This window comes from Stegodyphus dumicola, chromosome 2 (genome assembly GCF_044657685.1).
Source record: "Stegodyphus dumicola isolate Sdum_Otavi_A_Nest chromosome 2, ASM4465768v1".
Lineage (NCBI taxonomy): Eukaryota > Metazoa > Arthropoda > Arachnida > Araneae > Eresidae > Stegodyphus > Stegodyphus dumicola.
This window is the reverse complement of record NC_140769.1, coordinates 271,087,215-271,109,248: the sequence shown is the minus strand read 5'-3', so window position 1 is coordinate 271,109,248 and position 22,034 is coordinate 271,087,215. Positions and strand designations below refer to the sequence as shown.

The window sequence follows — 22,034 nt, the reverse complement described above, 5'->3', positions numbered from 1 at the left end:
CACCGCTTGTTTATCAAAACATGACAACTTGAGTAAGGACTCGTGTAGCGATGCCTAACCAATTTTTTTATGTTAGTAATTGAATAATAAAGTCGATGATACTCATAGACCCAAAGATTACATTTAGGGCTGTTTGAATTAAGAATAACTGATTTGTTATTTGCATAAACCCAGAACCAGCGGCAGGGCTCGTATGGCCGCACCAAGTCGCAGAATTTAGGACCCACAGTGACTGCATCGGGCGGTAAGATACCTAGCACCGGCCCTCAATAAGGCTTAAGTAAATGTAGGAATTTATTTATTCAGAACTCTGATAAGCCTTTAGCATGGGCAAGAAATAGACATAAGTATAATAAATAACTAAGCTAATACAATTCGGGCTTAATTGTCTCAGTGCACGATAGAAGCAAGATAAAATTTAACGGAACAACTTGTAGTTAGTAGCCAAACTTTTATGATGCATAGCCAAATATGTATAGTGAAACATAGCTAAATTTGATGATGATAGTCACTAATTTTGAAGGTTTCGGATATCGCAAAACAAAAGTGAAATTTTCCAGTTAATGGATTTTGTAAAGAAATGTGGAGAAGCAGTAATAAATGAAGATGACTTAAGGAAGTTTTTCATTATGATGACAATGCTTCTCAATCATCAATGAATTAATGAACGGCAAAATCTGTAGTATGGTTCTAGATCCAGAAAATACCACTACGGATAGTGAAGAAAGTGACAGAGAAGTTACTGAAAACGAAAAAATTTTGATTGACAAGTTAGTCGGAATTCTCGACACAGCAGTTACAGGACTTCAACAATGTAAGTAAACAAGAGATGTCTGTCTACAGAATTAAAGAGAAAGTATTAGCAGAAAAAAAGGAGCAATTTAAACAACTTACGTTGAAAGAAATGTTTAATAAGGTAAACAAATAAATGTTAAGCTTTTTTTTTCCTGTAAATTTTGATATACTCATAAATACTTCATTATTTCATAAATCACAATTTCATGTTTTTAATTTTATAATTTCTATATGCCATCTTACTAGATTTAAACTGATCATCTAATATCCGGAAAAATCCCAAATACGGAATCGCCAAAGTCCCGATGAGTCCAGATGTTGGACTAAGAAATATAAAGATACCTGGTGCATGATATATCCATGCTTGAAGATGCACACTATGTTAATGTTAATCAAACTCTTTGAAATCATTGAGTCTATTAATCAAAAATCCATTAAAGTTTTACAAAATATGAAATAGGTGTTATAATAAGTTATATAAGTATTATAACATGGGTACCACAATAACCCAATGATACATATGAATATGAGATGAGATGTGTGACCTAGGGGAAGAAAAATATAATTAAGAACTTATCCAGAATCAGGAACCAGACGCTGAATGACGAGAACTAAACAATCACATGTGAATTATTTTATTCTTATTTTTAAGCATAACTGTTTACTTGAATAAATATTAATGAAATATAAATTAATAATATTAATGAAATGTAAAACTTGGACAGACTAATAAAATTTCACACGCTGAATAACACACATAATTTTTTGCCAGATATACGATAATATGGTTCTATATGTGATGTTACGAATATTTTTTGCTGCCACATCGGAAGATGTTAATCATAGTCCATCCATTCAAATTAAAAGTTCTGAGAAAATTCCAAAATTTCGCATGCCATTCCCAGGCAGCAGTCGAGGAAAAAATCATGTATCTACTTGGCAGCAGGGAAGGAACAGGCCGAAACCTGTCTTGCACCTCCAAACTCCAGATGCATAAGAGGGAGAGAAACCAGTTGTGGAGTCCCTTTAAGAGTTGTCTTCATACGATTACAATTAACAAAACAATGCATAAATATAAAGTGGAGACTTGGCTACACAATAAATAATAAAACAAATTCCAAATTCGGGCTTCCAGATGCTCGTATTCGAGTGGAGGACTACATTACTCAAAATTTAATGTCTCTAGGCACTGGTCCCCCACCCCCGGCGTGAGAAACATACATACATTCATGCAGATTCTTCATTGTTTAATTTCTTTAAATATAATGCAGGGCTAAAATCAGTGGAGTAATGAACATAACTGGTGCCCAGGGCAAAATACCTTTTTGGCAGATCCCCCCCCCAAAAAAAAAAGGTGACATGATGAAAATCTTATTTGGAGACCATTTGACGCCCCTCTGCGAACGCCGTTTGGAGCATCATACACCCCCTTGCCCCCCTCGCTACGCCACTGGCTGTAATAGAATTTGAAAAGTGTATAATGAACCAACGCAAAATGCCAAAATGAAATTAATAGCCCTTCTGTGCTAACACCATTTGAGCTTTTTTTAAAAAAAACTTCAGTATTGCAGTTTTTAAGAAATTTAATATTTGTGGTAAGGATTAAAATAATGTGAAGTTGTGTATCAGTTTCAAATTCTCCAGAGAAAGTCGCTATATCCGTAGTACTTCATTATATGAAAGATCATTTTCTATCTTGGTTTGAACTGTAATTTTATTTCTTTCTGTATAAGCCATGGATTTAAATTTATGTGGGAAACTTAATTTTTATTTTATTTATATAGATGATGGTGGTTTTGGTAAAAGCCGTTTTGATCAATCTGCTGGTGGTGGTGGTTTTCTGAATACATCTTCTGCAACTTCCCCAGGTGCTGGTGAAAAACGAAAAGTTAGTAAATGTACTTTGTGTTCTTTTATTAGCATAGTTGTCCAACTGAGAATATATTTTTTGCTAGTCAGATCTATTAACATTTTCATTCATATAATATTTAATGTGTAGCTGTTGCTATCTATGATACCTCTCTTCATTAAAATTGAATACATATGGTATAATCCTTGTGTGATTAAATTCTTCAGAAGTTTTAATCTTAAATTCTGTATCATTTGATATAATATTTGATACCTATATCATTTAATGTTCATAAAAATTTTATGTATTTCATTGTTAAAGCAGCCACTAAAAATTCGTTGCCGAAATTTTCAAACTTATATCCCAGTTTCTAATGTGCAAATGTCACCAAAAGCTTTTGTGATGGCTGCTTTATTAAGAGAATATCAAATTTTATTCAATTACTATTTAAAGTTTTTTTTAAATATAATTATTGATTTGTTTTATTATTCTCTTCTACAGGGTGAAAGATTGACAAATGTAGTGCCTTGCACAATAGCTCAGGTACTACAAATGCAAGAAGCTGATGAGAATCTAAAAGTTGGAAGTCTTTCAGCTAAAATTGTAAGATATGATTTGCATTATTTTGTATCATTGTAAATGAAAAAATAATATAGTAAATGTTTCTAAAATAACATTTTTCTATAAGTGTAAGGTCTCTTTCTCTCTCTTTTTTGTACAAAGTAAAGGAAGTATTGTAATCGTGAAAAATTTTGGATATCATAATTTCAATGAAAATGTCCTTTTCAATTGCTCTTGAAACCATTTAAACAATGCTTTTGCATGACATCTGTACATACAGGTTTTTGCTAAAAAGGATTGATAAATGCATTCAGAAGAGATTTTTGTTTTTGACCACTCAACGTATGTATATGTACGTATGTATCTCGCATAACTCAAAAACGAACAGCTGTTCAATGTTGAAATTGTGTGTGTGGGACTGCTAATGCATGTTGTAGTGTACTTTCCTTTTTGATTGCAATTGGCTGCACCAATCGTATGTAAATATATACACTGAAGTGCCACTGAATTAAGGATAGAGATGGCTATGCAAATTTTGTAGCACTGCTCTGCATATATGCTCATGTGTGGGCATTATGATAACTGGATATGTAGCTGGTTCTATGGTTGTTCTTAATAAGTTGTTTCAATCGGTAGAATGGATAAAACTTCTGATTTAGATACTTTCGATCACGGATAGATAGTAGGCGCCTGATTCATGGGTCATTCAGTTTCCGAAATCGTGTGCTGGCTAGGGTTTCAAGGTCAGTAGTGTTCAAGGGTATATTGATATTACACGGATGTTGGAGGGAAAACTAGCGATTGAGCAAATTGCAAAGGGTACACTTGAATGAGCGTGGTGTGAGACGGCTCAGCCACTTTGTGTATAGCCAGCAAAGCCAAACATTAACTCAAATTAACACCCAGCTGAATCAGGGCACCAGTAGTATAGTCCGTAAATGGGATTGTGCAATACTCACTTCATCATATGGGCTTCAGGAGCCGTAGACCAAAGAGAGTACCATTGCTCAATGAATGCCATTGGGTTGCACGTCTTGCCTTGGAAAGAGAACACAGAGAATGGACTCTAGAGTACTGGAAATGAATAGTATAAAGTGATAAGTCTCAATTCAGACTACTTAACACCTACAGGAAGCTGAGAATATGGCTTCAGGCTCATGAAGAAGTGAATCCTGCATGCCAGGTTAGAACTGTACAAGGCTATGGCAACTCAAACATTGTCTGGGGTGTTTTTTTCTTGGCAGTGTGTGGGATCTTTGGTACTTGTACTAACCTTCCTCAGTATGATTCAATACGTAGAGTTGCTTGGCGATCATCTCCACCTATTTATGTTGTTTTGTCATTCACATGGAAATGGAGTATTCTAGCAAGATAACTGCACCTGTTACAGGTTGTGGTTCGCTACTGCCTAGCTGGACGAGCATTTCTCTGACTTCTCTGTCATGAATTGCTATGCTACCTAGATGCCCTGACTTAAATCCTATTGAGCACCTTTTGGATGGTTTGGAGAAAGGTGTGAAACCACATCACACAACACTAGCAACACTTCTTAAATTATAGATAATTCTATCCGATGTTTGGCAAGCCATTCCTGTAGAATGCTTTCGCAAACTTACTGTATCTATGTTCATCATGTGGCTGCCATTATCAAGGCCAGAGGATGCCCAAATCATTATTGACTTGCTATCCCTAATTCAGTGGCACTTCAGTGTATATATCCCACTCTGTTACCTGGCTTGGTGAATATAGTTTTTTTATTTTTATTTGTTGAAAAATAAAAATTGTTATTTTTATTGGTAAATTATGCCTTTTTTGCTTTAAAAGTGATTGAATTATGTAGTTTTTAATGTTCTGTTTAAAATTTTTATGCCTTTAGTTAATCCTTATGCAATTGTTGTAGAATTATCAACAATTTAAAACTTTAAGTTGCGAGTTAAGCCTATGGGACCGCTATTTGTTTACGTTTGAAACTCTGTAGAATAATGAATTAAGTAAGTTTCTGCACCTTCAGTGTCTTTTTGCAGAGTAGGACCAAAAGTAAACTTTCAGTTTTGTGCACCAAAATATCTGCCTTCTTGCTTGCTGACCAAATTGCTTGTTTTTGTGTAGAAACTCTAATTTTAATGGTAAAAATTGTTTTAACTGGATTTGCTGTTATATGCTTTTCCATATTTTACAGTTTTTAATGAAAATATTTTAAAGTTTTATGTAATTTTGTCTTACCACGAAGTGAAAACTGAATTAAATGAATGAGAAATGTATCTTAAAAGAAATCTGAGGAATAAGTTTAAATGAAATACAGCAAAAAATGCGTATAATTTTATAGTCCATACAAGTCAATTTATTTTTTAATCATAAATTTTGCCTCAAATTTTACTTTGCAATTCAGTTAAAAGAGAATGTAAGAATGTGTTGGAGTTATATAGTATTAAAAGTAGATTAAGAAAAAGAATATTAATGATTTAAGAATTATAGTGAATATGTATTTTAGCTTTTTAATTGAAACTGGTAAATAAAATGACATAACAGTTTCTTGATGTATGAAAATATTCATGTGAAACTTACTGTCAAAGACAAATTTGCGTATCAAAGATTCAAACTGAGATTTATGCAAATGAAGTAGCATACATTATCTTGCCAAACATCAGGTAGTTACTTTTAGTTGTCAATTAATTGTTTTTATTTTAATTGCGTTTTGCATGTCAGATATACATGTTTTTAATTCACTTCATTGAGAAGCAGTTGAACACACATTCATTGACAAGTTAAGTCTCTGAAGTTGAACAGACACAAGCTTAATCTGCATGGAATTTGCGCATTCAGCCAGGAATGGTGTGAAGCTAGTACAGAGGTTTAATGAATTTTTTTATATGTCAAGGGAATCTGGCCAATGCCTTCAAAGATATGGCAATAGTATAGGTTTAGTAACTTTCCATTTGTTAAAAATTTTGAATAAAATATCAAAAAACAAGAACTCCTGATAAAATTCTACAGCTGTTAATTAAAAATTTAATGGTAAAAGTCATAATTATTCCTCCTACTTTCTCTCTGTAGTTTCTCTCCTCTTTCTCTTTTTACTTCCTTGTACGAAGTAAAAAGGAAGTATTGTAATCGCGAAAAACTCCGGCTATCGTATTTAAACGAAAATATCGATTTTGTTTGCTATCCAATGCAATTTAATGATGTTTTTTCATGACATCCACAAGTAAGGACAGAATAAAAGACTCTTTTCCTCCAAAAAAATTATAAAACTGCTTTGAAATAAATTCTGAAGAGAATTTTTCGTGGCGTCTGTACGAACGTACGTACGTATGTACGTATCTCGCATAACTGCAAAACGAGTAGCCTCAGAATGTTGAAATTTTGTATATAAATACGACTGCTATAACATGTACATGTGCACTTCCTATTTTGGTTGCAATTGGCCACACCAAACATATATTAAATATATGTATATGATGATAACCAAGTACCACCAAAATTTATTAATTTATATATTAAAAAGGCAGGCCTTAACTTTATAATTTTTTGGCTCTTTTGGATATGCATAGACTCCAACTACTACAGATTCTCCGTAGTTTCTACGGAAATTCATGAAAAACTACGAGCTACGAAAAGTATGGAAAAAACTACGGATTTTACAGAAACAAGAGCAGAAGAACCAGTACGCAAAACGGAACCAACTAATTCATCTGATGATTGGCTGAATACTCGTGTTATCATATATCACGTGTTGAGTGCGTTCCTAGTTTTGAAGAATTAGCCAATCGTAGATCAGTAACTCCAACCATTAACGACTTATCAATAGTTCCACCCAATTGTCTGTCTCCCAGGTTCCTCACTGATGCGTGTTTAGGCTGCATTCGGCTGCATTGCGTAGTTTACGGCGAGAGCTTAGCGTGTGTCTTGTGAACTGTGAATCAGGTGAAAGATTTTTAATCATAATGCTGCCTCGAACGAAGAAGCCAAAATTATCAAAGCAGAAGTTTAAAGATTCATATTCTTCAGAATTTCCATGCATTAAAGCGTCCGAAATTTCTGTGAATCACGCACACTGCAGTGTATGCAACAAAGACTTCTCAGTTGCTCATGGTGGAAAAGATGACTGTAAACGGCATGTGTTTTCTCAAAAGCATATAGAACTTGGCACCGTAAAATCTAAAGAAATAACAAATTTCTTAATAAAAGATGATGAAACAGATCCTATAAAAGCCGAATGCTATTTTGTTCGTTTTTTAATTGAACATAATCTACCGCTTTCTGTTTCGGATCATTCCAAAGAGCTTTTCAAAGCAATGTTTCCGGATTCTGCCATAGCAAAAAAATTTAGCTGCGGTCATACCAAAACTGCTGCTATTGTGAAAACGCTTGCAGAAAATACTGTTGCTGATATTATAAAATCAGTGTGCAGTACATCATTTTCTCTAAGTACTGATGGAAGTAATGATAACAATGATAACAAACTGTACCCATTGGTTATAACATACTACAGTAAAGAAAAGGGAGTGATAATTACTTCATTGATTTCTATTTTAGAATGCACGAATAATACAGGAGAAGGTATTTTTAATTGTATAAATGAAAACTTTAAAAACAAAGGTTTAGAATGGAAAAATTGCTTATCATTTTCTTCAGATAATGCTAGTAATATGATTGGAAAGTTTAAAGGTGTAGCATCATTTATCAAAATGCATCAACCAAGTATAATCACCCAAGGTTGTCCGTGCCACCTCTTGCATATAGCTGCAAAAAAAGCTATTGAAAAATTAATTGGCTCAGAAATTGAAATGTTGATAATAGATATATATTTTTACTTGGAGAAAAGTTCGAAATGGAAGCATAGCTTCAAAGTTGCTCAACAAATTTTGGGACAGAATGCAAAATTTCATAAAATTTTGAAATATTGTAGTACGAGATGGTTGTCACCGACCATCTCGTACTGAATTTTACAGTCACCGACCACCAAATTGTACTTGTTATTTTTGAAAAATACTTTGCCTTTGTTTATAACAGTAAATATTAATTTGCAACAACAAGCTCCTTATATACATAAATTGAGAAGAGAACTTTTTGAACTTTTAATGAATTTATTTGTTAGATTCGTAAAACCATCAGTAATTTCTAAAGAAAATGAAGATGTTACTCTAACGTCTATTCCATTTCAGAAGTATAGTAAACAAAAAGAAAATGAAAATTTAGTGATTGGTGCGGAAACAAGACTATATTTAAAAAATGCCAAGTTGAATGAAAGTGAAGTGAAATCATTTTTCAATTCTGTGCGAGCTTTTTTTGTAACTGCATGTTCATATATAATTGATAAATTTCCACTGAGTGATCCATTTCTAAAACATGCTGAAGTTGCTGACATCAACTTGAGAACTGAAGTCTCATTTTCATCTGTTCTTTACTTGATGAATACTTTTCCATCCATTATTGATGAAAAATGTCTTAATCAAGTAGAAATTGAATTTTCCATGTATCAAGTAGATGATTTGAAAGAAATTGTAGATTTGCGTATTGATATAGCATGGGAAGAAATTGCCAAATTAAAAAATATGAATGGGTGTACAGTCAAAAGTCGTTAATTCAGACACCCATAATCCGGAATGATCTATAATCCGGACCTCAAAGCTACAAACTTTCTGCGCATGCGTCGTGTTGACGCATGCGCGTAAGACCTTTACCGCTACGAATTTGCGTGTGCGCGTGCGCAAAATACGTTTACGAATGCGCGTTTAATGTATAACGGACGGGATAAGCTAAGCTAAAATTATCTAATTATCTATTTCAGTTAATGTTGCAGATTGCGTTGTTCCTTAATCTTCGAATTGGATCCGGATTATTATTTTTTGCAGACTGTTAGAGCAATTTTATAAAAGTAAGCTTAAACTTTCGATTTTGTCAAATAGAATTTCCGATATATATTTACTAATATGTATAGGATATACAAAGCGAAAGTATCTTTCGGAGTCCATTAAACAAAAAGTGGAATTGCTGCAAAAAAATGGATAAAGGCATATATTTTGTTAACCAAACTTTAACGCTTGTGTATCTAAACTTTAACGTTTGTTTATCTAAACTTTGTTTATCTTTAACGCGGCGGCGGCGTGCAATGAATTCGCTATCCTTATCTTAAGGGCAGATGTTTTTATTTTATTTGGCTTATAATTGCTTACTCAATGTAGTATTTCATCTCGATGTACTTCATCTTTGATATGATTTAAATCAAATGCCTCGTCATTATAATTCGCTTCCGATAGCGAAGAAAGTGACAGAGGTTATTGAAAACGAAAAAATTTCGATTGACAAATTAGTCGGTATTCTCGACACAGCAATTATAGGACGTGAACAGCGGAACTTTGTAACTGAACAAGAAATTATGTCTGTTTATAGAATTAAAGAGAATGTATTATCACATAAAAAACGAATCAACTTAAACAACTTACATTGAAAGAAATGTTTAATAAAGTAAACAAATAAATATTAAGCTTTTTTTTTTGTAAATTTTGATACCCTTTAGATCATAATTGTTCTTTATTTCGTAAATTACGGTTTTATATTTTTAATTTTATAATTTCTGCATGCCATTTTACCAGATTTAAACTGATGATCTATAATCCGGAAAAATCGATAATCCGGAATCGCCGAAGTCCCGACGAGTCCGGATTAACGACTTTTGACTGTATTAAATACAAAGTATTGCCTTCTGTAATGCTTGCTGTCTTAATAATACCTCATTCAAATGCAGCTTGCGAAAGAATTTTTTCTATTGTTAAAAAAAATCAGACGGAATTTCGACCAAATTTAGGTCTTAAAACTCTTGAAGCAGTTTTGATTGAAAAAATAAATATGCAGGCAAATGAAGAACTGTGTTATAAAAAAACATTCTCAAAATCAGAACTTAAGCTTGCTAAGCATGCTACATATAAATCTTTGCATTCATAAATTATGCGTATTTTGTTTAATACTTATATGTATCATTCTTGGTTATTTAAATTTTATTTCCCTGTAGAAATCATATCCAGAATAAAGATATGATTTATAGCTTCTGATTTTTTCTATGATTAGTAGTGATTTGAAGTACTTCTTATTAGTGAATGCTTGAGGAGTTAAAAAAAAATTTCTAATTAAATGTGCATATAATTTACAAGGTATATTTTTAATTATTCAGTTTTATATGTATATGGATTTTAAATGTAATAAAATTGATTACAATTAATTATTAATTTAAAATTAATGGTTAATTACAACATACGCTACGCGCACATTTTCAAAGTTGTAAAAATGTCGTTCGCGCGTTGTCTACTGACAAGGTTTGCTGAAGGTTGGAGTCTATGGATTAACATTACCTTAAACCTTAGCTGGAGGGTAATGAAGGATATAAAAGAGTAGAGAAATTATTGTAAATTTTTATTGTAAATATTTTGTAAATATGTATATTTAATCAATACTGGATTCTTTCCTTTTACTAATAAAGGGCCAACTCTTTTCAAAAGTCTCAATTATAGCCCGAATTGAGTGAAGATTTTAATCTCCTTCTTCTAATTTTCCATACTTTAGCCAGTATTTAGTTAAGTTTTGATATACCAATTGAAATCAAGTTCATTAAACTTTTAATATTTTCTTTCATTAAAATTAAGTTTTAATTAACTTCCTAAAGTAATTTTTGAGAAATTTCTGGAATTTTTTAGAGGTTTTTTAAGGACTTCTTTTCAAAAAATTTTGGAAAATTTTACTTTAAAACTTTAATATTAAAACATTTCAGTTTTCTTAATTACTTTAATTTTTTGCAATTTTCACACAAAAAATTTCAACAGAACACACATTTCACATTACAAACAGTTTACATTTTATTCACAATACCACTTTATTTTCTTCAAGCAAACTTACATCTCTTGATTGGCTCAGTTCTTAACTCCCTAAAAAATTGATAATTACTACCTTTAGGATTTTTAATTTTTAATATTAATGTTTACAAAAAAAAATTTTTACTATAACAAAGATAGCAGCTTGACACTCAACTTTACCTACATAAGCGCCATCTATTACAACACTTTTGTAGACCCCAACACTCATATAGTAGGTAAGTTAGAATTAAAACTTACTATTTACTTGCTTTAAGTATTTTTTAAAATTTTTTATGTAGTATCTAAGTATTTTCTAAATATGAAATTATATTTTTAAATATATATTTGTTTTTTAAAAATTGTGAATTAGTTCTTTTTGTTTCTTATTGGTTTATATGGATTATGTCTAGTTCTTTTTTAGTTTCTTTTTATTGATATGCATATTCATGTAGGGGAGGTTTCTGTAGACAAGGGTTTCTAAAATACATTGGTTTCTAGATTATTTTATTATTATTTTTTTATAAAAAATTAATTTTAAAAAAAATTTAATTAAAAAAAAAAGTTTAATTCTTGACTTTACTTGCTTGTTTCTCAAAAGACTTCATTAGTATTTTCCTTTTTGAACTTTAATTCTTAAATGTTAATTTCTAAGGGAACCACTTTATTGGAATTACTTTTGGTTTTGACTTTTACCCTTGCCTGCATGAATGACGAAACACGAATTGAATGATTGGAGAGTTAGGTTTGGAGGCAACTTCCTCTTTTAATCTATGCATTTTAATCTATGCATAAGTCTGTCTCCTGCCTACTCAACGGTCATTCACATATGCATTTTTTTTTTAAAAATGTTTAATTTAATTTTAATTTATTAAATTAGTAAATTTATTTTCATGGATTGATTTTGCACTTGATTTGCTTATGCTTCTGAATTTAAATGATATTGTAGATTAGTTCGAGTATTAAATCTTTTATATGTTTGCACATTTTTTTTTTTTTTAATTATTTTGGCTTTTTTCCTTTTTTTAGGATTTAAATTTGCTTTTTTACCTTTTTTACGTTTATACGTATTTGTTAAAAATTAAATTTAAATTTGTTTAAATGTATATATATATATTTATCCACTCTGTTACTCGGCTCAGTGATCTCAGTTTCTTTATTCTTATATGTTTGTAAATTGTGCATTTTTTGTTTTGTAAATTGTGCACCGTATCTATGGAGAAGTAAACAATTTGTTGTTTTGTTAACAATGAATTTTTTTCAAGTGTTTTTACAAATGTCTGTAGTTACCATAATTATTTAAATTTATTCATAGAAGACTATACTGATCAATGGCTCCGATATGGCAAAAAGAGTAAAACACTGAGTGTGCAAAATTTTTCTAATTAATCAATCAGGAGATGAAATTATAATTATTCTTAAAGCATTCGCTAAATGATGCTTTCATTTGTTAATAGAAAAAATGATTTTATTCTAACGAAGCAATTTATTTTTGTAGAAGTCATACGTGTATATCTGCGAAGTTTTAAATGGAGGCATTTAAGTCTTTTAGACATTATTACATGTTTATGGGTTCGTAATAAATTGAATGCACAAGTCCAATAATAAGTTAATTAACATTTATTCTTATCAAAAGAAATATATCAGAACGCTGGAATTTTCTTCAGAGATATTTATTCGTGCAAGTGTTCAAAATATCACACAGTATAATCAGTAGTTATACTTCAAACTACTAAAAACATTAATATACAATGCAAAGCAAAGTGTAAAGAAAATCAAAGAGAAAGATAATTCTGATATCTCATTTCACGTGGAAATAACGACTTGCAACAACAATAACTAAGCAACTAACCAAACAACTGAACTGAGATGCTCTCTCAGCTTTTAATAGCTTTCAACCGGTCACAAGATATTTCTAGCAATCTCTGCTTCTTGACATTTCTGGAAAGCAGTAAGTGGATAGAACTATGCTTACAGCTAACATCACTCTGTTAGCTGTAACATATTAACAAGATAACCATTCACTCAGTGTTAAGTACACGTGTCCCTGCCATAGCTTTCTCTTAAAATTTGTCTCTCGCTGCATTGCACGGGAAAATACAACAATTTTAATTCTACTAAAATTATCTAACTAAATACAAAATTCCTAGCAATACTTTATTTCATGTAACATTTTTACTTCCTTTACGAAGTAAAAAGGAAGTATTGTAATCGCGAAAAGTTTTGGGCAGCATATTTCAATGAAAATATCCATTTTGACTGCTATCGAAGAGGCGGATGTTTTTATTTTATTCAGCTTATAATTCCTTACTAAATGTAGTATTTCATCTCGATGTACTCCGTCTTTGATATAATTTAAATCAAATTCCTCGGCATTATAAATATCACGAATACACATCAAATAGTTTTCTGGTTGGAATTGTCTAATTTCGACTATGCTTAATGTATGCTTTACGTATGCGCGCGTTGAAAGAAATGTTTAAGTAAACAAATAAATATTAAGCTTCTTTTTTGTAAATTTTGATACCCTTTAGATCATAATTGCTCTTTATTTCGTAAGTTACGGTTTCATATTTTTAATTTTATAATTTCTGCATGCCATCTTATCAGATTTATATTGATGATCTATAATCCGGAATCCCCGAAGTCCCGACGAGTCCGGATTAAAGACTTCTGACTGTATAAATTTCATGAATATTTTTATTTTATTTTAGATTACATTTGTGGGACTCGTGCAGACAGTGGATGTCCAAACTACAAAAGTCACTTACACGATTAGTGATTGTACAGCTCCACCCATTGAAGTTCAAATTTGGACTGGTGAAAATGAAGTATGAGAAAGTCAAATGCTACTTACTCTTTGTTGTTGATTTGAAACATGGTTCAGTTTAATAACTGGATTAGTGTAATATTTATTGGAAATGTTTTAATATTTTTATCACAGTTCCGTATTTTCATTGTTGGTTTTTTAAAATTAAAATTAAAAAAAAATTCTTTTAATGTAGTATAACAAATAATTCTAATAATGTAGTTTTTAGTGGTAATCTTTGATAAAGTATATGTTTATGCTTTGAAATGCATTTTATCATTTGAAAATGAGTAAGTTGTAGCAATTGCAATTTCTGTATTTATAAATGTGTGCTTTCATTCCAGAAATTCTTTATTGTGTTCAGATACCTTTCAAGATTGTGTGGCCATTTCTTTTTTTCCTTTTCATTCCCACCTTTTGTATTGTATAAGGGTTAGGCAGAAATATCTTCAACGTTCTGTTTTCACAATTCGCTGAAAGATATTCCTGCGTTTTATCATACATCATGTAATTCATCCAACTAAAGTAGTAGGAAATGTTTTCGACCCAAATTATTCATGTAGTGTTTTTGGAATGAAAAGGATATATTTTATCCTCTTTCATTTATTTTAGGATATGAGTAAGAAAGCCAGCATCATTCAAGAAAATACTTATGCTCGAGTTACAGGAGCAGTCAGATCTCTGAAGGGAAAGCGTTACGTTGTTGCATTTAATATTGTACCTATCAAGAATGCCAATGAAATAACTATGCATATTGCTGAAGTTATTCATACATCTATATCTGTGGCTGTTATGGATAAGCAGGTTATTTAATGTTTACTTTTTATATTCAAATTTTTATGTGCTTATCTCATTGATCACAGTTTATTTAATGTTTTTGTTTGAAGTAAAAGAAGATCATTTAAAATAAATGGTGTAAAAATAATTTCTGTGCTATAACATCTCTTTTTGTAAAGGTATTTACAAAGGCATTGTAACTTTAGCTACCTTTCAATCTGATAATTTACAAATCCTGAGTAGCTAAAAGTACTTAAGCAGTAGTATTTTGGTTTGTGTTTTCTCCTTTATTTAATTTCTTCAGAACTTATTCCGGAATATTCTTCACAAGACCGTTCTGCTGTTGTGGTCATGAGCTGGAATGTTGCCAGCTCGTGACATAACAGTTAGTATGGAAGAGAAATATGTATTAAAATGTAAAATAAAAACTATCAAATTTGTTGAAAACACAGCTTTAGATTGGTGTAGATTTTAGGAGGAAAGCTAAGATTGAAAATATTAGGAGAAACTGATTTAGAATTAATTTGTGTGTAGTTGAATTTTTGTAAATTTGAGTAAATCTGGTTTTCTCATGTGAAAAATTTTGGTATTTTTAGCGGAACAAAAATTTTAATTAGTACAGTACAAAGTCTGTAATCCGGACATCCATAATCCGGAATGATCTATAACCCGGACCTCAAAACTACAAACATTATGTGCATGCGCATTTAATGTATAATGAACGGTATAAGCTAGGCTAAAATTATCTAAAGCATTTCAGTTAATGTTGCAGATTGCGCTGTTCCTTAATCTTCTAACTGGATCCGGCTTATTATTTTTTGCTGACTGTTAGAACAATTTTATAAAAATTAAGCTTGAACTTTCGATTATGTCAAAAAGAGTTTCCAATTCTGGAGCTGCCAAAGGATCTACAAAGTGAAAGCATTTTTCGATGTCCATTAAACAAAAAGTGGAATTGCTGCAAAAAATGGATAAAGGCCTATCTGTCTCAAAATTATGTGAGAAGTATGGCATTGGAAGTCCACTATATATGACGCAAGAAAAAGAAACTTTTTGAATTTTTTGTGGAAGCATCTTGAACAACTTACATTGAAAGAAATGTTTAATAAAGTAAACAAATAAATATTAAGCTCCCCCCCTTTTTTTGTGTGTGTGTGTGTGTGTGTAAATTTTGATATACTTCAGATCATAATTTTTCTTTATTTCATAAATTACGATTTCATATTTTTAATTGTATAATTTCTGCATGCCATCTTACCAGATTTAAATTGATGATCTATAAACCCTAAACCGGAATCACCGAAGTCACGACGAGTCCGGATTTACGGACTTTGTACTGTATAAGGCAATGGCAATTTTTGCAAAGGCTGGCTGTGAACTGAAAGCTCCATGGAATATATACGAGGGCTATCCAGAAAGTAGATTACGTTTTGGAATAAAAAAATAAACAAAGTATAGGAAACAAATTTTATTATATACAGATGAAAGCCACACTCAAATACTACTTTTCTACATAGTCACCATACAAATTAAGGCATTTATCGTAGCGATGTACGAGCTTGGAAATTCCTTCGTCGAAAAATTCGGCCGCCTGCGCCTTCAACCACTTTGTTACCTCTTCTTGCCTTCCATCTTGCACAAAACTTGTGGTAACCAAGCTTTTCGCTGATGATTTCGTGCAACAAACTTCGCGAAATTTGTGGAAAACTCAAAGAAAGTTCCGTTATTGTGAAATTTCGATTTTCACGGACTTTAGCATCGACTTTTTCGAGAAGTTCGGCGGTCACTATGCTGGGTCTCCCACTTCGATCTTCGTCGTGAACATTGGTTCGGCCATTTTGAAATCTTATGACCCACTGACGCACTCCACCTTCAGTGATAATGTTGTCCCCATACACTTCACGAAGCTGCCGATAGATTTCTATCGGTTTACAGTTTTTTGCAGTCAGAAACCTTATTACTGAGCGCACCTCGCAGCTCGCGGGATTTTCAATTAACGCAGACATTTCAAACCATCACAGTATCTGAACGGAGCACAGCACGAACCTCTCACTAGCACGGCTAGATGCAGACTGAGCTGCGCAACGCTCTGACCCCAAGATGGCCGCGCTAGCCCCGCCCCTAGCGGACACAGATGGAAACGTAATCTACTTCCTGGATGGCCCTCGTATATTTAAATAGTTAATCTCTGCATATAGTATAAATAAATGCATTTGAATAAAATTTTCCTATTTTTAAGCAATTATTGACTGAGAGTATGCTACTCCAAAATAATTCCAACCAGTGAAACTGCTATGCTTATGGAAAATGTGACTGGAAAGAATTAATTTGTATCTATTTGAATCTTGCCTATTGTGATTAAACACATAGTGTATCTTGTTCATTTAGGCATGCCAGTGTTCAGAAACTGTACTTTGTTGTGTCGTGTGTGTGTAATATTTAATAATATAGATTTCTTCTAGAACTGCAAAAATATCAGAGTATTTTCTATGATTTTAAGGTATGAAAACTCTGGTCCCTTTAAAATCAAAATATTCTTTGTCTTAATAGAATCTGGCTTAAATAATTTAAAAGTGATATGTAAAAAGGAAGGATTTGCTTGTCATCTTTCAGAATATATCCTTCAGATATGGGACTCAGATTTATGTTGTCTCTATGTGGCCAGGTTATCACACTACTGAGAGCTGGTAGTTTGACTCAGTGAATTTGTTGGTTGCATGGGCATTTTTATAGTTTTCTTTGCATAAGCGTAAGGTCCCATTTATAACATGACTACAGGTTAGTTTTCTGGAGTAAGTCTTCCACAAAAGCTTATCTTATTTAAAGCAAATAGCCATTGCTTGATTTACCGTAACTAATGAATTGAACAGTTAAATTTATATTATCAGAAAAGGAGAATTTTGTTAAATTGTATATTTTAATTAGCATATATAAAGTGAAGTTTTTACATCAGAAATATGTCTTTCAAGACTTTTTAAATTTTTGTAATGTTTGAATTTGTTTTTATTTGACTCTTGTGAAAGAGAGCACAGTGATTTGTGATGTAGCAGAGTTTGATTTAATAGGACTTTTCCCTCCTTTTTTCTGGATGTAATATAAATGTGAAATTAACCATTTCATTCCCTTTTAAAATATTTTCCTTATGAGTGAGGTTTTATAAAAAGATTATGAAGTCAATGAACAAGAGGATTAATATCTCTTCAAAAGGGTCAGCTTTTTAATCACTGCCAATGGACTGAATAATAATACCGAACTTGCTCATTTATTTCTTCTTTGAATTCCCCTTCCCCTCAATTTCTGATTTAGAAACTTCTATTTTGTGATAATAGTATACGATACATGTAAAACAAAAAGTACAAGTAAAATGGTATTAATGATATTAATAATTTTAACAGATATTTTTAAAGTACAGTAATATCAGTGCATTTATTCATATGTGCTTTTTAATATATTATATTCTTCATTTAACACCTTCTGTCAGAAATAGTTTACATTACATAATTTTCTTTCTTTCAATTTTCAAGAAATAAAATTAAAGAGGGAAAAAAGGTTTAAAATACAGAAGTGAATATGAGAATGCAGAGTTAAACCAATATTATCTTAATTTTAAAACCCAATTAATTGAAAAAAGTAATTATTTGTTATACAACATTCTTGAATGTGGATATTTGTTCTGAAAGAATTTTTCAGTAAATTTGAAAGCTGCATTATATTACTGTTTATTGATAATTAATAATCGAATAATAGTAAAATAGGAATACACATGTATCATTCTCTGATGTAATATAAATTTTCTTATGGTTAAATATTAGTATTAATCATTCTCTTTCTTTTCTAAATGACCACTATGTTAATAGAACATTATTGTCATTAACAGTGAACAGCCATTGAAACAAATAATATAACTTGTATTTGATTTCATATGCACTAGTAAGTGATGTATTAGTGAAATGGAAAATAATGAAGTTATAAAACTATAGTCCCAACTTGGAAAGCCATGAAATTTTACCAATATGGATCATTAATATTCCAATGTATGATTAACATGTTGAGCGCCATGTCAGCCATCTATGGCTGACACTAGACTTTCCGTTTAGGCCGTGTCAGCCATCTGTGGCTAACACTAGACTTTTCGTGTAGGCCGTCATTCTCCAACAATCTCCTCCTCCTCCTCTTCAGAAGATAATAAAAATACATCCACTCTGGGTCATTTTCTAGCAAAAATAATTTCACTGCTGCTATCGCTTTCACACTCTCAGACTGACATTTTGATGATCAGGGCTAAAGAAAATTTTTGTCTGCACGGGGCCAAGAACTGCAATGAACTGGTTTGTTGTAAAATTAACACGGGCCACAAATCCATTTCGATAAAATCTTATTTAGTTGGCCAAACGGTAAAGAAAACAAAATAGACTTGGTGCGTAATGTATTGATTGAATGCCTATAGGAATCACGTTCCAAACGTAAATTATATTTTACTGCGATAAGAATCACTGACCCTACAATACCAGAGCTTTTAAGCGGCGTGCGTATCCTGAACGGGATTGCCTATGAAATACATGTGGCGCTCAACATGTTAAAAGAAACTGCCAAGCCTTTTTAGAATTTGAAGCTACAGTCTTTTGATTGGCTTCAGAAAGTTCTACCAATTCTTGTACCACCCAAAGATGTTTTCAGTTAGATTCCATAGGGAAATTGCAGGACATCACTGATCATTACACAGAATGGGCATTGATTATAGTAGTGATAACACTTTGCTAGTGAAAAGTAGACAATAGAAGCTTATCTTGTCGGATGCTGAATCATGTTACTTGTTGTGGAGATCAGATAAACATATGTGTATGTAGCAGGTTTCTGGAAAAGAAAAAGATGTTATTTGCTGAAATGTATTGTCATCATTGGAAAATTTATCTGAGGAGTCCTATTTTACTTTTTCTGGTTTCAGTCCATTAGTTTTTGTACCTTAGCTCTGAATGCTAAAGCTTAAGAAACAGTATTGGACAATCTTATTCTCCTTGTTTACTGTCTAGAGCTGGCCCATTTCAGCATGATAATGCACCTGTTCATGGAACAGAGATAATTTCTGAGTGGTTTGAGGGAGTGATAGTGAAATTACTGAACTGACTACTCTAGAGTCTTGGATCTCAGCCCATCTGAACATTTTTGGAATAAATCCGAGTCTGATAGTAACCCAGATCAAATTATTCCCAAACCAAAATGGAACTAATTACCATGCTACAAGAAGAATGGTGCAAAATACTTTAAAATATTTATGGAAGTTTAGAAGAAAATTTTGCTCAAAGAGTTGGGGGGCAGATTGTAGACCCGCAGTGTTAGTGGCAGACTGTATTGATATGATTTAAAATACAGATGTCTTGAAGGAGTCTTATTGCTGGCAATATAAGATTTGAGAGAAGGAACCATGAAATATCTGTAAGTTAGATAAAGCTGTGGAAAAAATTATAAAGAAGTTGAAAATCAAAACTAGCTTATCTGTCCTTTTACTTACATTAGTAAACTACTATTTATGTTTAAAATACACATATAATTCAGTTTTAAAACAAGATGTATTAATACAATAACATGCCAAACAAATATTAATTTAGAAGTCAAACAACAAAAACCAGCGTTATATTTTCAAATTTTCAGCAGCTGAGGATGATGGTTCGGTAAAAACCATCAAAAAAGCGCTTTTGCAGCTGAGGATGATGGTTCGATAAAACCATCGAAACTAGTCATGAAAATTTGAAAATATAACACTGATTTTGTTGTTTGACTTCTAAATTAATAAAAAAGACATATTAAATTATTAGCCATGTTAACACTGTTGATAAAATATTATCAGTGTCCTTTTTCAAGCTGCAGGTTTCTCTAAATGCTTTGTTATAGTCTGGACTTTTATTTTGGTTTTGTGAAAATTATAAAATCCTGTGACAGCTGGGTACTTTTTTAGTCACTTAATTTGTGTATGATCTTTCATTGCAAGTATTGCTTATAGTCATAAACCTGCAAGGGACTGACAGTGATAAATTTTTAAATATATATTTTAAAATTGTAATATTATTATAATTAATATGTATAATTTTGAAATATGTATTTGAATTTCTTTTTAGGTCATTGGTATAAATGTATGTATATATATTTTATATATAATTTACAGGGTGGTGCGTCTGCAGGCAATACAATGTCTTTTGGAGCTTCTAATACTATGGCATCTGGCATGCTTGGTTCATCTGATACTTTTGCATCTGCTTCAAGAAGACTTACAAAGCCTCAACAGCTGGTATATAAATTAATTATGAAATTTTCTCTCACTTTATTTTATTATTATTTTTTATTTATTTATTTTAAGCCTTTGTTTTGGCATTTTGCATCGTCCACTATAAAATGGCATTTCACTTTTCAAATTGTTGCAACCAAATATTAGAGCAAGGCATTATATTTAAAAAATCAAATAATGAAGAAACTGCATGAATGTATGTATGTTTCTCGCATTGTGAAAAAACATTGGTACCTAGAAACATCACATTTTGAATAATGTAGTCCTCCACTCGAATATGGGCATCTGAAAGCCCAAATTTGGAATCAAAGTGAGCAATGCAACATTGTACAGGGAAGGGGTGGGAAAACATTTTTATCTCCAGCGTGTGAGACTGTGTATTGGAAATTCGAAAGATAGGCTCTTTTTAAATATTTTGTGATAGTGCTGTTGAATTGAATTTAATGGTTTTAGTGCAAAAAAAATGTATTTAATAAATAAAGCTAGCACACAAAACGTTTAAAAAATGCCTCTTTAGGTATAATGTAAAATATATATATACATTTTTGTATTTATATTTTTATGTAGTTCATATACTTCTTTAAATAAACTCTTGAATGTATTTTCTTGCTAACTGTGCTGAAAGAAATTGCATCATGAAATCTGGATGCATAAGAGTATTTTGAATCTGAAATAAAATTCAGATCAGATAAAATCCTTTAGTTTTTTAATTTTCTGTGCTGGTAACTAATACTATTGCCAAACAAAATGCGTATTTCACAGAATTACTTAAACACATTGAAAATTAAGTTATTTTCAAAGTGTTAACAATAATAACGTAACTTTATATTAACTTTAATTATATAATTTTCTTAGGTGATTGTATTTTTTTTTTAAACAAGAAAATCAATATTTGCATTGAAATCAACTCGTGTTAGAGTGCAAAGCTGGTAGATATGCACATAAGTTTAACTAGGAACATGTATTTAAACTACAAGAGGTGGTTAAAAACAACTAAGAAAAGAAATATGATTTTTAGGAAATTGTGATAAATTAACTTCATCTATCGTATAAGTTTTATAACCTTGTTATCTCCTTACATGCTATTTACATATGTGCAAGACAAAAAGTATGTATTAC

The 22,034-nt window shown here is 31.5% G+C and overlaps 1 protein-coding gene across 1 annotated transcript in view; it reads left to right on the top strand.

Moving 5' to 3' along the window:
* RPA2 (Replication protein A2) overlaps positions 1 to 22,034 on the top strand; it is a 75,721-nt gene that overhangs the window by 40,875 nt on the left and 12,812 nt on the right. The window contains exons 2-6 of the mRNA XM_085812145.1: positions 2,580 to 2,683; positions 3,146 to 3,247; positions 13,764 to 13,880; positions 14,471 to 14,662; positions 20,796 to 20,918. Coding sequence (XP_085668271.1) covers positions 2,580 to 2,683; positions 3,146 to 3,247; positions 13,764 to 13,880; positions 14,471 to 14,662; positions 20,796 to 20,918 — 638 coding nt within the window. The remainder of the gene's footprint in view (positions 1 to 2,579; positions 2,684 to 3,145; positions 3,248 to 13,763; positions 13,881 to 14,470; positions 14,663 to 20,795; positions 20,919 to 22,034) is intronic.